The following is a 17,276-nucleotide window of genomic DNA, read 5'->3' as shown; positions in this document are numbered from 1 at the left end:
TGGAAATACACAGTCTTTTCAAAAGAACTTTGATGATAATTCTTTGTCCTGTTATAAAAGAGAAAACAGCAAATTTGTACATGCTAAGCAATCCTTCTTTCCACCAACAGAACTACAGTCTAAGCCCTTGGTTACCTTAGGAATTTATAGGGCACTGAAAATGTTGTTTTTCATATAAATATTTTCTTAACTGTTCATGTCTTACTTTTCAAAAACATTTTTTGATAAGCATAAAATTTCAATTTTTAAAAACTGATTTCGGTTTCTGGAGACAGGGTTTCATGTAACCCAGACTGCCCTCAGACTCCAAGTGTAGCTAAGGCTGAACCTGAATTCCTGATTCTCAGCTTTGCAAGTACTGGGATACAAGGCATGCATCACCACACTGGGCTTCAACTCTGAAGAGCAGAAACATTTTAGACCAAGTCCAATTACCACGCATTTCCTTACGGTTAAATTTTTTGTGTGTGTCCCAAACACATAACACATAAAAGAAATGTAAATGATCAATTTATAGTGAAGTAAAATTTGTTTCTCAAAATTAATTCTTCAAAGGTAGAAATTTATCTTTCATATATATATTCTTTTTTTAAAAAAGATGTATTTATTTTTTAATGTACATTGGGATTTTGCCTGCATGTATGCCTGTGTGAGGATGCCAGATCGCTGGAACTGGAGTTACAGATAGCTGTGAACTGCCATGTAGGTGTTGGGAATTGAACTCAGGTCCTTTGGAAGAGTGGCCAGGGCTCTTAACCACTGAGCCATCACTCCAGCCCCTTACTCTACACATGCAAAATAACAGATAATTACTCACTGTAGCAAAAGACTGGAAACACTCTAAATGTTCAGCAATAGAAAAGTTATGAAAATAAACAACATATATCCTTAATGGAAAAAATACTAAAATCTACTGTTTGCAAATATAAAATCCAAGATATATAGTCCTGTGTGTGTGTGTGTGTGTGTGTGTGTGTGTGTGTGTGTGTCTCAAAGACACACTAAAGCACTTTGTGGAATAAACAGAAAAGGCATCCAAAAGGAAAGGCGTAACAGCAGCCATAGGGCAGGATGCACTGCAAACTGGCGGACTGGTTGGAGGGAAACTTCTCTCCCTATATCCTTGTATACACTTTAAATAAAAATTAAAGCCTGGAATTATATATTTCGTAAGTAAATTAAACGTGAAATCATTTCTATCTACAAAGCTTTAAGAGCACAAATTAAAATAACCAATAGTCTCCACTTGCCAGCACTCTGTCCACGGCTGGAGATGGCAGCATGGGAGTGCCTTTACTCTTAACCACAATTACTTTTGATGTAGGTCAGCACTTTTAATCTGTCTAAAAAAATCATCAATGTGGCTAGAACTATTATTTTCATCTTTAATGTAACTACTGGAGAGAAAAAATTAAAAGGTCAGACCATAAAGAATCAAATTCAAATGTGAAACTACAAGCATACCCGTCATTCTCTTTCATTGTCCATGTACTGCTTTCGTGGTCAACAGATGAGTAGAGCCTTCCTTCCAGAACCTGGACATCCTTCAGTGTAACATTGATGCTCTCTGGCAAAAACTGTACTCGAATATCTTCCTTAGCACAGTTTTCGGGGAGCCTTACAGTCACTGTCAAATCATCATCAGTTTGTTGCCAGTAATACAGAGGATCTACTGGGAACAAGAAAATGCATTCCTTAATAAATATTAGACACAGCATACAAACTGAGGCCTCTGAGAGATCACCCATCCGAGTCGATCAGTGTATTTCCTATGAGCGTCCCTCTCACGCGTGCACAAATTGTAAACACACAGACTCCAAGGATTTTATGCACACGATAGTTCCCTCTTCCAGGCTCACCCAATACATTCAGAGATGGGCACCGGGCACTCATAAATACTATTGACAGCCGTCTCTTACTTTCTTCACTCTCTGCCTCTCTTTACTGCTCCCCTTCTTCTTCTTTCTCTTATTGACAATACACACACACACACACACACACACACACACACACACACACACCAGTCTACCTTAAATGTGAACATATCAGTTTATTTAATATAATCAGTAATGGGATAATATCTGACAGACAACGAGGACAAGAGGAACCTGTAAAATTACATGTTTTTAGTGAAAATAGACTAAAGAAAATCCAGAATTTTCTAACCCCTTCATCATAGTGAGTATCTACATTTCCCCCATTTTTGTAGGGCAAAGGTCAGACCTGGGGCTCTGCACAGGCTATGCACCGCTAGGCTGCCTCAGACCTTTTTGACTGTGGGTGCCTCGAGGTGTCATCCTGTGCACATTACATTTTTACAAGAAAATATAATTATTTGTCTTACGATGGTGATACCAGATAGTCTCTAGATACCGTTTTTTCATGAGGTTTACAGGAAATGAAACCAGTTTCTAGTCTCACCAAGTGTTAAGCGTGTTAATCAAGCAAGCATATATAATTTATAACATGCCCCTTTTCCTTTTCTACTGTGAAAACGTCACAAGCAATCTGTAAGAAATCGCAAAGGAATTCAAGATGGAACATGGAGCATCAACAAGAAAACCACAGTTGGACACAAACGTACACTGTGCTCTGCGGGACTGGATTTGCCCTGGTCCCAGCATGAAGTTAGAGACATACCAGTGATCAAAGCGCTCTCTCTCCCTCTCCTCTGTCTCTCCTTCCTTCCTTCTCTCCTTCCTTCCTTCCTTCTCTCCTTCCTTCCTTCCTTCCTTCCTTCCTTCCTTCCTTCCTTCCTTCCTTCCTTCCTTCCTCCCTTCCTTCCCAACTGCTCAGTGAATGAGTCCTCCTGAGGGCATGCAGGCTTGATATATGAGCACTGACTTGGTAAAGGCTTTAGCACATCAGCAATGAAATCAGGTTAGTGGGGAAACCAAGTGGGAAGGAAGAGAAGGAAAGGCCTAGATTTTTGATACACAGCTCTTTTTGTATCTAGAGCCTCATATATTTATAAATCTGGGGAAATATTTTTAAACATTGATTACATTAGTATCGTTAAATTCGTTTTGAAGGATTCATTTTTTTTAAAGTACACAAATATACTGAGGCCATTTTATTTTAAAGCTTTATTAGTTCTATTTAACATATATACATGAATACTTGCATGCATGCATGCATTATGTATGTATGTTCGTATAAATGTGTGCCTGGGAAGGAAGAGAAGAAAAGGTGCCCTCAGAGGCCAGAGGAAGGTGTCAGACCCTGCAACTGGAGCTAAGGATGGTTGTGAGCCACCATATGGGCTCTGGGTAACACACCCAGGTCAGCAAGATCAGCAAGATCAGCAAATGCTCTTAACTTCTGAGTCATCCTGTAGTGCCTCATTTTATTTCAAATGATCCAGTCATTTCAGAATAAAAAGGTACATGCAAAGAACAGGTGACTATCAGATACAGTATAATGTTGTGAAATATACCATTCTCTGATGGTAACAACAATGTCCTTGATTTATAAACACCAGCTTCTTCCGAAGGCCTGGCTGACCTCCTCTCCATTCTAAGGCCTGGCTGGCCTCCTCTCCATTCTAAGGCCTTGCTGACCTCCTCTCCATTCTAGGGCCTTGCTGACCTCTCCATTCTAAGGCCTTGCTGACCTCTCTATTCTAAGGCCTTGCTGACCTCCTCTCCATTCTAAGGCCTGGCTGACCTCCTCTCCATTCTAAGGCCTTGCTGACCTCTCCATTCTAAGGCCTTGCTGACCTCCTCTCCATTCTAAGGCCTTGCTGACCTCCTCTCCATTCTAAGGCCTGGCTGACCTCCTCTCCATTCTAAGGCCTTGCTGACCTCCTCTCCATTCTAAGGCCTGGCTGACCTCCTCTCCATTCTAAGGCCTGGCTGACCTCCTCTCCATTCTAAGGCCTGGCTGACCTCCTCTCCATTCTGAGGCCTTGCTGACCTCTCCATTCTAAGGCCTTGCTGACCTCCTCTCCATTCTAAGGCCTTGCTGACCTCTCCATTCTAAGGCCTTGCTGACCTCTCCATTCTAAGGCCTTGCTGACCTCCTCTCCATTCTAAGGCCTTGCTGACCTCCTCTCCATTCTAAGGCCTGGCTGGCCTCCTCTCCATTCTAAGGCCTTGCTGACCTCTCCATTCTAAGGCCTGGTTGACTTCCTCTCCATTCTAAGGCCTGGCTGCCCTCCTCTCCATTCTAAGGCCTGGCTGACCTCTCCATTCTAAGACCTGGCTGACCTCCTCTCCATTCTAGGGCCTTGCTGACCTCCTCTCCATTCTAGGGCCTTGCTGACCTCTCCATTCTAAGGCCTTGCTGACCTCTCTATTCTAAGGCCTTGCTGACCTCCTCTCCATTCTAAGGCCTGGCTGACCTCCTCTCCATTCTAAGGCCTTGCTGACCTCTCCATTCTAAGGCCTTGCTGACCTCCTCTCCATTCTAAGGCCTTGCTGACCTCCTCTCCATTCTAAGGCCTGGCTGACCTCCTCTCCATTCTAAGGCCTTGCTGACCTCCTCTCCATTCTAAGGCCTGGCTGACCTCCTCTCCATTCTAAGGCCTGGCTGACCTCCTCTCCATTATAAGGCCTTGCTGACCTCCTCTCCATTCTAAGGCCTTGCTGACCTCCTCTCCATTCTAAGGCCTGGCTGGCCTCCTCTCCATTCTAAGGCCTGGCTGACCTCCTCTCCATTCTAAGGCCTTGCTGACCTCTCCATTCTAAGGCCTGGCTGACCTCCTCTCCATTCTAAGGCCTTGCTGACCTCTCCATTCTAAGGCCTGGCTGACCTCCTCTCCATTCTGAGGCCTTGCTGACCTCTCCATTCTAAGGCCTTGCTGACCTCCTCTCCATTCTAAGGCCTTGCTGACCTCCTCTCCATTCTAAGGCCTGGCTGACCTCCTCTCCATTCTAAGGCCTTGCTGACCTCCTCTCCATTCTAAGGCCTGGCTGACCTCCTCTCCATTCTAAGGCCTTGCTGACCTCCTCTCCATTCTAAGGCCTTGCTGACCTCCTCTCCATTCTAAGGCCTGGCTGGCCTCCTCTCCATTCTAAGGCCTGGCTGACCTCCTCTCCATTCTAAGGCCTTGCTGACCTCTCCATTCTAAGGCCTGGCTGACCTCCTCTCCATTCTAAGGCCTTGCTGACCTCTCCATTCTAAGGCCTGGCTGACCTCCTCTCCATTCTGAGGCCTTGCTGACCTCTCCATTCTAAGGCCTTGCTGACCTCCTCTCCATTCTAAGGCCTGGCTGACCTCCTCTCCATTCTGAGGCCTTGCTGACCTCTCCATTCTAAGGCCTTGCTGACCTCCTCTCCATTCTAAGGCCTTGCTGACCTCCTCTCCATTCTAAGGCCTTGCTGACCTCCTCTCCATTCTAAGGCCTTGCTGGCCTCCTCTCCATTCTAAGGCCTTGCTGGCCTCCTCTCCATTCTAAGGCCTTGCTGACCTCCTCTCCATTCTAAGGCCTTGCTGACCTCTCCATTCTAAGGCCTTGCTGACCTCCTCTCCATTCTAAGGCCTGGCTGACCTCCTCTCCATTCTAAGGCCTGGCTGACCTCCTCTCCATTCTAAGGCCTGGCTGACCTCCTCTCCATTCTAAGGCCTGGCTGACCTCTCCATTCTAAGGCCTTGCTGGCCTCCTCTCCATTCTAAGGCCTTGCTGGCCTCCTCTCCATTCTAAGGCCTGCCCTCCTGACTTTTATTCACCCACTCAACATCCAGAAACGCAAGGCTTCTGCCGTCAAGGAACTGTCAGTTTAGTATGAAGCTAAGAATATAGATATTAACCCTTATTGTAGAACATTATCACACTGCCTTATCCATTGTTACTATAAACAGGATTTATTAAGTATTAAACAGGGAATCATGTATGCCAACTGCAATTTCTAAAACACCAGATGATTACAAAACTACAAAGGTAAACCAGTCCACATCATTCAGAGCAAATCTTCCAAAAAAGATGGGGGCCGTGAAATAAAGGCAACTTGAAGCATCCGTTGTGCCCTAGTGGGAGGACCAGACATACATGTGTCTGTACGTCAGTGCACATGAGCTCCCCTTGACGGGTAAATTACCTTTGGTCTTCTCTGGCCTGTCTTCATCCATGCTTTCTTCAAGACTCTGATCAATGGAAACAGCCGTGAAGGACTTATAGGACACGATCATTAGGCCGTTTCCACTAGGCTCGATCGCAGCGTAATGTGGCACCGACTTCCCACGGAGAACATGATGCTTCGTAATTTCATACTTTGTACCGTCTGGAGGGAAATAGGTGTTAGGAAAAGCCACATTTTAAAAACTCTTAGTAGGAATAAAAAAGTCGACAACTTATGGCCGCCAAGGCAGCTCAGTGGGTAAGGGCCCTTGCCACCAAGCCTGAGGGCGATGAATCTGATACAAAAGACCCACATGGTGGAAAGAGAACTGACTCCTATAACTGTCCTCTGGCCACACACAAACACACACACACACACACACACACACACACACACACACACACACACACACACATTCCTGACAACAAAAACCTCAAACAGCAACAAGCAAACTCTCTTAGCTACCAATTAGAGAACAGCAGAGAGTGACAGAGAGGAAGAACCCTACATACATCTCTTAAACTAAGCAACGCCAAAGAGCAGCCACTCACCATCAAGGAATCTCCTTAACACACGAGAAACTACTTTTTCATGTCATGCTAGAAGTCTGACGTATGTGGGTACGAAAGTCTTTGTAAGAAAGTTTTTTGCAAGATAGAAGCAAAAGACTAGGTTGAACAAAATAGGGAAATCCACCCCATCTTCCTGTTTGTATTTTCATTCAAACATATTCAAATTAGATGAAAATGTACTACTACTATTAGGTAGCTGTTTCCTGTAAATTGAAACAAGTCCTCATTGAGAAAGAAGAGAGGTTTGTTAGAGTCGGGTGAATGAAACAATTTTCAGGAAACTCTGGGAAGTTACAAAATTCAAAGGCCCGCCCAACATTATATGAGGGAAAGAAAGAGCCGATTCTCCGGCTTGCTGAGAGTTGGGCAGAGAGCTGCAGGGAGACACTTTGGTGAGCTTGTTACGGAGACGGGGGTTTGCTTTGCAGTGTGTGGCTGCCTTTGCACCACCCAGACTCCTGCAAGTAACACATCATTTATGCTCTTGTAGGAAACTCAAGGGCTCACTAAGCTCCTGTAGACTGCGGCTACTCTGGTCTCTATCAGGGCTATATGTGGTGTGGAGGGAGTTTATTTATTCCTGCCTCACAACAGCTAATTAAATCTATGTTCATACATGCCAACTTTTAGGGATAAACTTAACTGTTTTAAAATTATATACCCATGTAATTCTTTTAAACAGACTGCAGTTGGTTGTAGGAGCGTTATCACAGCCTTTTTAGAAGCAGAATTTATCGCAATGCTCAAGAAGCAAGCCGTAATTATCCCGTTTCAAGCCCCAACAAGTGAAGGCAAGACAGAGAGGTTCACAATCTTGTTTGCTTTACCTTCTTTTTTCTTGCTGACAGTGACCCACTCCAGAGACACATGGAAGCCGCTTCCTTTCAGGTCCAATTCCTCTTTCTCTATTCGAAGAAGCAGCACAGCTACTGAATGCTCTTCAGAGTCCGGCAATGAGATACTGTGAATTATAATAAATGGATTCCCAAGTTCTTCATTAAACATAATCTACAGGGGAAAAAAATCACCGTATTTTAAACACACAGTTTATAAAAGAGAAATATGGTCATCACTCTTGGCCAAAAACCAACAAACGTAAGCGACCAAAAAAATAACACGACACGGGAACAGAATCACAGAGGGAAAGGGGAAGCTTCACACAGCCACAGGGCGGGCAGTTAGTGGCTCCTCCATCCAACTCACACCCACTTTCTGAACAAACAACAACTCACCTCCCACTTTTCAGGACTATTTCCACGGTCACCTGTTCCAATGACGTATAATCTCCCTGTGCCATCTGACAAGGTAGCCCAGGCAGGGGATGTGAAATGGATGGACGCACAGAGACGATTGTCGTACGCCGTCACATCTGTGGGAAGTCGGAACACCTCTCGGGGTTTTCCTAAGGCAGTGTCCTGAAATGGAACCAAGGATTACACACAAATCCCTTCCTATTCCTGATCCGTGCACACGGAAAATACCTATGGTACGGCCGACTCTTCCGTATTCAAAGCTACCAGTCCCCGTCCTTTGAGGACGAACTGTACTGAGTCTAACTAATAAAATGCAGTAGATGGGAAGATGGCAGGCAACCCCTAGGATGAGACCACAGACATCTTACATCGTCCTCTTTGCTTTCATAGGTTGCAGGCTGGAAGGGGCTAGCTGTCGAGCTGTGGTGATGATCAGATAGTGAAGACCCACACAGGGAGGAAGCGGGGCTCCCAACAGTAATGGCACTGCAGTGAAATGGCTGAAATTCCTTAGCTGTCCTCACGAGTCCCAGGAGAAACCACTAGGGAGACCTTTACTCACACCACTTTGTGATCCCTGACCACAGAGAGACGGCCATGATCACTGCTTCCTGTTTCAAGTGACTACGTTCTGAAGCTGTTCTATCCAGAGAGGCTGGTACGATGCAGTAATCGAATTTCTTTCTCTTAGCTTTGAGTTTAAGGATCAGTGGTGTTAATTTACTGACTAGAGCACCACACTGTATTTCAGATGCCTATGTAGGCAATATTCTATACCAGTGGTTCTCAACCTTCCTGGTGTTGTGACCTTTTAGTAGTTAATCACGTTATGACCGCCCCAATCATAAAATTATTCCCATTGCTACTTTGTAACTACAATTTTGCTACAGTTATGATATCACAATGTAAATATCTGTTTGTGGGTTGGTTTTTAAACAATCGTAGTCGACCCCTGGGATTGGTTGACTCCCACGGGGGTCGTGACCCACAGTTGAGAACCACTGTTCTATAGCAAAAAAAAAAAAAAAAAAAAAAAAAAAAAAAAAAAAAAAAAAAAACTAAACTAAAATATACCCCTCCCCACCAAAAAAAAAACCCTAAAAACAAACAAACAGGCCTTTAATCCCGGATGCCCCTGCATCTTGCTGACTAATCACAGCTAGAGCTCCAGGCCAGTCTCTTCCCAGGTGGGCCTGGGCAAACCCATCACCCGGTCCCTCCAAGTCACCTGAAGTGAGTCAGATTCCTTACTATCACCAAAGCTAAATTCTCTCAGATGCCCTGTGGCTACTTCCCTTACGTTCCCCCCTACTGCAAGAAATAATAAACCCAACTTGTTCACTGTGGCTGTTTTTTGTCTAGAAAGTGCTGGCAAGGAGACAGAACACCCACCCTAGGGAACCCCAAATATCAGTTAAATGACTGAGATGGATTTGTATTGCTGACAAAAAAAAAATTAATTCAATGAGATCCTAACAAAGAAAAGGAGAAAATGATACTGTAATGTATTTAACGTTCAACGTGAATTCGTACATGCTGAAGCAAATGTGCTCACAGAAATTACAGACAGTCACGTAACAGTGCTTAGTATCAGGAAGCGAAATAAGATTGGAGTATTACTGGGGGCAGGGAGACTGGCGGTAAAGGCAAATTTTTCTCCTTTGCTTCAAAATATGACAACGCTATTTTTGTTCCACACCAAATAATTTGTGTAGCATACATAATTTAAAATATTAATAAAGTGATAAAGTAAAATAGAATTCGAGAAAGCAGGTGTTCCGATTCACCCCAGTGAACCATCATTAAGAAAGAAGGCTCAACGAGGCAATCAGTGTTCAGTAACACACAAGTGAGTGTTTTAGGCCATTTTCTCTTAAGTACATGGCTACACATGACTGAAGTTAATAGAAGTATAATTATCAGATAAATTGGTGCAATATATAATAGAATAATTAGGACACTCAATTATATTAAATGCGAAACCAAAATTACCCAACTTAAAACACAGTGTCTGCCTCACTTGAGCTAAATGATAAAAATGAAAGCAACCCAAATGTTCCCGACTTGGGATTCGGTTTTGAAGTGTTCCATAACGGTGCCTTATGGAAGGGACGCCTCCAGTGCCAGCTTCCACCCATCTCCCTTTCCTCACAAAAGGTAAGGCAACCATATCCAAGGACATTAGAAAACTATTCCGAGGCAGTTTTCTCTGCTGACTTGCAGGACTGGGAACTGTGTTGGCAAGTTTAAAGCTCAGTGAGGGACTACAGCATGAAGCGTTTTAGCCATCTCGTTCAAACATCACCAAACCGATGAAGCTGCACTCACTCATTAACCGAGGGTTAAGAAGAGAGGTTCCCATGGATAAGGCTAAATCTGACTGGAGCTGCACTGTCACAGGGCCAGGGTTCCAATCCTACTAGGTCCCGTGGATGGTGATAGTTCTTCCCATTGCCATTATCTTCCAGAAAAGGAACCATTTTCCTAAACAAATCATACTCTAGATCTCCCTGCAATTTACAAATACCGTATCCTAAAACAGTCACCCTGACTGCAATGACCAAACATGGTATTTTGGCTACACTGGTTCCTATACCAATAAGATGTATTACAAGTCCTAATGTCCATACGTTGCAGATGGATGGCATTAGAGGGGAACAGTCAATAAGGACTTAACTGGCATATATTTATCTAAATTAGATTTTCCAGTCTCTTGAAACAGAAGCTTTGAATGAATGAAGTTTTGTTTTAAATACTTACACTCTTACAAAAACATGTTCAAGCAGAACTTAGGAGGGATGCCACCCACAAGTGCTGTTAGAATGGTGTTTAAAATTTTGCCCCTTAAAAAGGAAACAAAAAAAAGCAGGTGGTGGTGGCGGTGGTGGTGCACACCTTTAGTCCCTGCACTCTTGAGGCAGGTAGATCGAGGTGAATTCGAGGCCAGCCTGATCTACAGCCTCCATATCTACACAGAGAAACCCAGTCTGGAAAAAGGAAAAAAAGAAAAGAAAAAAAAGAAAAGAAAAAGGAAGCAAAAAACCATCCGCCATTGCTAAGCACTAACTTCATTTCTTACATTTATCCCATTTCTCGTCTTACAAAGCTTTAAGAACAGACATTTTAATCAATCCAGCTTGATCAATGTCTAGGTAAAATGAAGCGTTTAACACTGTCTTTTACCTTCTTTCCCCTTAAAGAAGTAGGTCCCATTACCTAACTGAGCTGCTATGAATCAGCCAAGCTTCGGGCCCACGAGGAGCCTGCTGGCACCCAAGGATGTGGGCTAAAAAGTAGTTATCATTTATGCTGTGGCCACACAATACATGTTTACAAATGAAGTCCACAACTATGGCCTGCATTTTAAAGATGCCACAGAAAGTGACATTCCTGTTCCTAGAGAAAACAAGACAGTCTGTCAAGTAAACCGAAGTCAGTTATGACAGAAATATCTTAAATACTGAGAAACAATAGGTTTCCTTCAATGGAGCAGTATCGGTAATAAAATGTTTCTCCCCTCCACCAAGGCCTTTTCAATACCCTAAAAACACTTTTTCCTGGCTGACACTTCTCAAGGCTGAAATACTGCAAGCCTACAGTTAAAGCGCTTGGCTGGACGGCCTCTTCTAGCTACACTGAGTTACTGCCACCTGCTGGCTCCTAACAGTTAGGGAAGGAGTCTCCCACTCCCACATGGAGTTATTCTGCAGCTTATAAGGGTGCTTTACTCCAGCCACAGGGAAACACTGCTGTCTCATTAGTGGTCTGTACCCCTCACATGCTCTCAGAATTCACTGACTTTGTCGCTGGTGAGAAAAAACAGTTAAGTGTTTCAAATTTCAAAAGTATTGGTATTTTCCCCAATTACACATCAAATAATCTGTTTGGGTATAATTATAGTAACTCGTTTCTGGGGGAAGTTCCCAACAGATGAAAATACTTGGACCAATCCACAAAGTTTACATAGATTTCCAGTAAAATTAAGTCTTATCTCAGATTTCTAATCAAGTATTTGTGATTTAAGTTGGATGTGGTCACCAACAAGACAACTGCTAACAACCAAGCTTTTGGCTGTAACTGTGACCCTGGCCATACACCCCCTCCAGTTCAACACAGTGCCTATAGGGAGACACTATGCCTTAACTCTGTGTTAAGGCATAACTATGCCTTAACTCTGTGGCCACATGTATTCCTGTGGCCACAATACCCATCATCCAATTGAACAGGCAAAAACTAAAAATAAAGATAACTCAAAAACCAAAGATAACTAGGAAGATGTATTCGTGTGGGTAAAAAATTAGCAAGACAGAATAAAAATGATTAGAAATGAGCCTTATATAGACCACTAATGGAACCTTCCCCTTCAAGGAGAGCCGCTGGGTTTTACTGAAATCATTCCCCAAGAGCAAACTGTTTCCACTTCACTAAGAAAATCTGGAGAGAAAAAGGAACACTGATGAACAATGGTGGAAAATTTCAAAGCATATACACAGGTCAAAAGTAGGCCACATTGATCCTAAGCACATAATACAAGTAGCTTGGACACTATTCGGATGACAAAGACCGAAAGGGGCAGCTGGATTTAAGTAGTCCAATCATCTTTCACAAAAAGCAAAAGGATGCAAGAAAGACCAGGAAATGAGAGCGCCTACATTACCCGGCCATCTTCTTCCTTACATTTCATAAAGAGGCTCACTCTTCCTGCCTCGCTCGCCAACTCAAGTCAGCAATCATGGACTCTAACTAACGACTGTGACACAGAAACTTTAAGAAATGATTTGACAGGAGTTAAAAATGGATACAGAGTACCAGTGGTTGTTTCAAAGCATATTAGTTTTGAAGTCAGTTGTGACTATATTAACATCAGATAAACAAGACCTCAAGGCATAAATTATCCCCAAGACCTAGAGGGAAAAAAAGGACTATGTCTTAATACTAACATAAATGTTACATAGTTTACATGACAGCATAAACACCAAAAATGACACAATGTAAGCACTAAGTAAAAGGGAAAAGAAGAAATCCTTTATTACACTGAGGATATACCACACACGGGAGGAAATGGCTGGGTAGCGGGATTACGGAGTAAAAGCTACGACTGACATTAAGCAGAGAGGCAGCCTTACAGTTTGACGACAGGTCTCCACTTTGCAAGTGTGCTCTCCTGACTGTCTGGACATCAGACTAGGAGAGAGTAAAGAACCAACGGGAACAGGGTGAGCTCTGTCTTTCCACCCTGCATGTTTTTCTTACCAGCATCACTGTTAAGTTCATAATTCTCCCGAGGTTATCAATGTAGTAGACACTGTCTTGATACCAGGCATCACAGTGCAGATAATTATACATCCCAAAAGCATGCATGTGCTCCAACGTATACTGGTCATCCCGAAGCTTCACTTCCGCTACAGCTGAAAGACAAACAAACATATGTAAACAGACACACATATTTACATGCATCTGTGTGTATATATAGACATGAACACAATCATCAAACTTGCACCTCGGATCATTCATTTCTGCAAAATGCCTACAGGGCATAGAAACCAGACAGTGGCAGCTACAGAGGCTGCAGCATGCAGGACTTCCATAGTGCAATCTTTTCCTTTTATGTCCCTCTATGATTTTGAATTGTAAGGACTTCTAATCTGTGGGCAAACAATCCCAGTTTATAAAGCATTCTTACTCCAGTGTGTCATTCATCTTTATCACACATAAAGAAAGAGACAATGTCTGTATTATATGATTATACAGTTAGGAAACTAGGCAGAAACACAAAGAGTAACTTCACCATCGCATTGCATCATTCCCAATCATAAAGAATAAAACAGTATCATAGTCGGGACATACACAAGGTTTTCTGTGTATGGAACGGGGCTCTCTGAACTAAAACATTAGCTTTTGCCTAATTCTGAATTGGCCAAATATATATAGTCTTTCCCTCACATTCGTGCCTTTCTGTGTGGTTAAGAACTTGCAGCTCAGGGCTACTCATGCCCTACAACTAATTTCTGTTTGTAACAAAAAGAAAATTAAGTAAACTGCACTGAACCTCCACGTTACCTTTATATAAAACTCATTTGAACACTATTCTCACTGCCAACTATTTTCTCCTTTACCCGCTGTTTTAGTTTCCTTTCTGTTGCTGTAGTAAACACCATGAGAGGAAGCCATCTCAGAGAGGAGGGGGTTAATTCCAGCTTCTGCTTTCAGGTCACAGTTCATCACTGAGGGAAGTCAGGACAGGGACTCAGAAGTCAGAGCAGGAACTGAAGTAGAACCCACGGAGGGCTGTTGTTGCTTACTGGCTTGCGTCCTCTGACTTGTGCTCAGCCAGCTTTCTGGAATCTATCTACCGTCTGCCCAGAGGTGCTGCTGTCAGCCATGGGCTTGGCCCTCCCATGTCAATCAGCAATCACACAGGGCCAAAGGCCTGGGTATTACCTCAATTGAGACTCCCTCTCCTGGTGACTCTTAATTGTGTCAAGTTGACAGTAAAAACCATCCAGGGCCTCACACCATTTGTTATTTCTTTCAACTTATTTTGTGTATGTGTTTGTCTGCATGGATGTACGTGCATGCCTGGTGCCTGTGGAGGCCAGAAGCCATCCTTTGGGCTGAGGTTACAGATGCTTTTGAGCCACCACTTAGGTTCTGGGCACTGACCCCTCTGCAAGAGCAACACACGTTCTCACCTGCTGAGCCTTTTCTCCGGCCCCACTTTTCCTATTCTCAACGCCTGCACTGAGTCCTAGCTTACATATTTATTCATTTACTTAGCAAGTCTTATAATGAGCACCAGCGACACCAGTGATACACAGAGAGAACACACTCTACCTGCTAAAAACTCAGCATCTGGTAAGCAAAAGGATAATGGGTCAGGCCGCCAGGCCGCCAGGCCGCCAGGCCGCCAGGCCGCCAGGCCGCCAGGCCGCCAGGCCGCCAGGCAAGATGGTGCCCACTTTAATCCCAGCATTCGGGAGGCAGAGGCTCATGGATCTTTGTGATTTAGAGGCCAGCAAGTTCCAAGACACCTAGGGCTATGTAGTGAGACCATCTATGCCTCAAAAATAAATAAATAAATAACCAACCCCCCCCCAACCAAAACAAAAAAGCACTAGTCAAATGATCACATATTGCATAATGAATTTAATACAATTAAAACATTATGTAGAAAATACAAATACCACAAGGATATATAAAAGAGAATTGACCTACTTCAGGAGGTTAACAAAAGCTTTCCAAGACTGAGCCAAGATACAGATGGAAGATGTTGTTGAAGTAATAGACGTTTAAATAACATGCCTTCTAAGCAAAACCAGGAAAAACTGGAAGAAAAAGACAAGTATTCATACTGACTGTCCTAGTTTTCTTTCCCATTGCTATGATAAAACCCCAACAAAAGCAATTCAGGGGAAAAGGGGATTTATTTACGTCACAAATCCAGGTCACCGTCCATCACTGCTAGGGAAGTCAAGGCAGAAACCTGAAGCAGCTACTCACATCCATGGTCGAGAACAGAGAGAGAATGAATGCAAGCTTAGTGCTAAACTCATCTCTCCCTGTCACTCAAGCCAGGGCCCAACCCATTAAACGGTGCCACTCATTTCAAGATAGGCCCTCCCACAATTAATTAACCTCAATCAATTCTCACAATCACACCCACGGGCCAACCTGATCTATTCTTTATTGAGATTCCCTTCGCAGTGATTCCAGATTGTGTCAAGGTGACAATGAGAACTAGCTACCTCCCTGCTCCCTGGCTTTGGGAAGTACGAGAACTATATACCAAGAATAGCTGCAAATGTATGCAGCTGGAGAATGAGGGCAGAAACTGCATTTCGATAGCCTAATCTGACTTTACCTTGACTTCTGCCTTTAGAAACTCGCTGTAAGCAAGGATTCATCTGTTTCTAAACTGGAGAATAAAGTTCAGATTTGAGGTCCTTAGACAGTACTCAAAAATGAGATGTGGAATACAGACTGTATCAGAGAAGGGGCAAAACCAACAGCAAGCTACTGACGTCAGCCAACTCACATCCAAGAGGGGTGACTGAAGCCTGGAAACATTTCAGACTTGACAGGCAAAATCGCAAGTTTCTGAGGATGTTGATGGGGGCTGTGGAATGCCCCCTCTAGTTTAAGGAAGGATTTATTTGCGAAGGAAGGGTTAGAAATGGATACTCTACTAAACAAGAGGGAAACAGCAGCCAACTGTTGGTTTTCTAGCACCACTGTGTGGATGAAATTTAATAATGCAGGATGCATTATTAGACATTGATATTAGACAATATTAAGTCAAGTATGTTCTTATCATATTTGGATAAAAAGCCCTGGATAGCCTTAAACAAACCCAAAGTTTGTTGTTGTTGTTGTTTTAATTTTTTTGTCTCATTATAATACCACCCACAAACATACATAGATCTGGGTTAGATGGAAGGATTTCTACAAGGTAATTCACATATCATCAGAATACAAAAGCCAGCACTGGGTGTTTAAAATGATGAGCATTTTATAAAACTGTTAGTTTACAGACAAAGACTACCTCTATGGCCCCAAATGAGCATTGAATAGTGGTCACTGCATTTCTCACGCCAATCATCTTTAAAAAAAAAAGGAGGGGATGCCAAGTACCCCAAAAGAAGAAGGCCATGCTCCTCCCTGGCAGAGGCTGAAGCATCAGAAAAACTCTTCCAAAAAGTCTGCCCATCCCAAGAAAGGGAGGAGGGCCCAGGACAGACCTATCTCTCTTGGATCTTCGAAACTGGCTAAGACCACTCTTCGAAGAGAGCCAAAAGTTCATGTTTTATTGTTTAATGTCACCATGCATTGTAAATAAGCGTTACTGGAAAAGTTATTATTTTAGTCTTTTATATGAAGAACTCAGGATCTAAGAAGGAACTCTGCCCTAAACCTTACAATGCCTGCCCCCAATCAACCCTCAAAAACCCACTATGGTGACGCATTGACTATCTACTACAGGCCAGGCGTGCTTGCACTTGGCTTTGGGCACATAGTGCTAAGAAAAGCAGACTTCACTCCTGCGCTAATGGTGTTAAATATGCTACTACTTCTTCAACTCTTGAAATATACTATTATGCTGAACCACATGAAATCAACTCTTGGCCAGCAAAATACACAACAATCTAATGTGTGTGTAAGTGCTTTAGTGTACATGGGGGCACAAAGGGCACTGTTTGCAAGGTTGGTTGAGCAAAGTAACTCTTTCCCTTTAAGTTGTGACACTAGTGAGTGACGAACTGTCTCCCTGCCCTCTTTCCGAAGCTATGTTCTCTTCCATTCTACATACCCTTATCAGCCATTTCCAACTGTTTCCTGCTCAAATGCTCCACAGAAATCATGTTTTCACTTAAAACACATTTTGAGCGATTTTA

At 43.2% G+C, this 17,276-nt stretch overlaps 1 protein-coding gene across 2 annotated transcripts in view; it reads right to left on the bottom strand.

Moving 5' to 3' along the window:
- The window catches only part of Nudcd1 (NudC domain containing 1), a 34,236-nt gene that overhangs the window by 11,490 nt on the left and 5,470 nt on the right, over positions 1–17,276 (bottom strand). Inside the window, exons 2-6 of one of the 2 annotated variants that reach the window (XM_027431445.2) lie at positions 13,138–13,292; positions 7,864–8,046; positions 7,459–7,639; positions 6,039–6,221; positions 1,465–1,672 (exon numbers count right to left, since the gene is read on the bottom strand). In XM_027431445.2, the coding sequence (XP_027287246.1) occupies positions 1,465–1,672; positions 6,039–6,221; positions 7,459–7,639; positions 7,864–8,046; positions 13,138–13,292 (910 nt within the window). The remainder of the gene's footprint in view (positions 1–1,464; positions 1,673–6,038; positions 6,222–7,458; positions 7,640–7,863; positions 8,047–13,137; positions 13,293–17,276) is intronic. The other variant, XM_027431446.2, reaches the window with a different exon arrangement.

The sequence above is a fragment of the Cricetulus griseus genome, chromosome 10 (assembly GCF_003668045.3).
Source record: "Cricetulus griseus strain 17A/GY chromosome 10, alternate assembly CriGri-PICRH-1.0, whole genome shotgun sequence".
Taxonomy (NCBI): domain Eukaryota; kingdom Metazoa; phylum Chordata; class Mammalia; order Rodentia; family Cricetidae; genus Cricetulus; species Cricetulus griseus.
The sequence above is the reverse complement of the archived record's forward strand: the minus strand, read 5'-3'. Positions and strand labels throughout refer to the sequence as shown.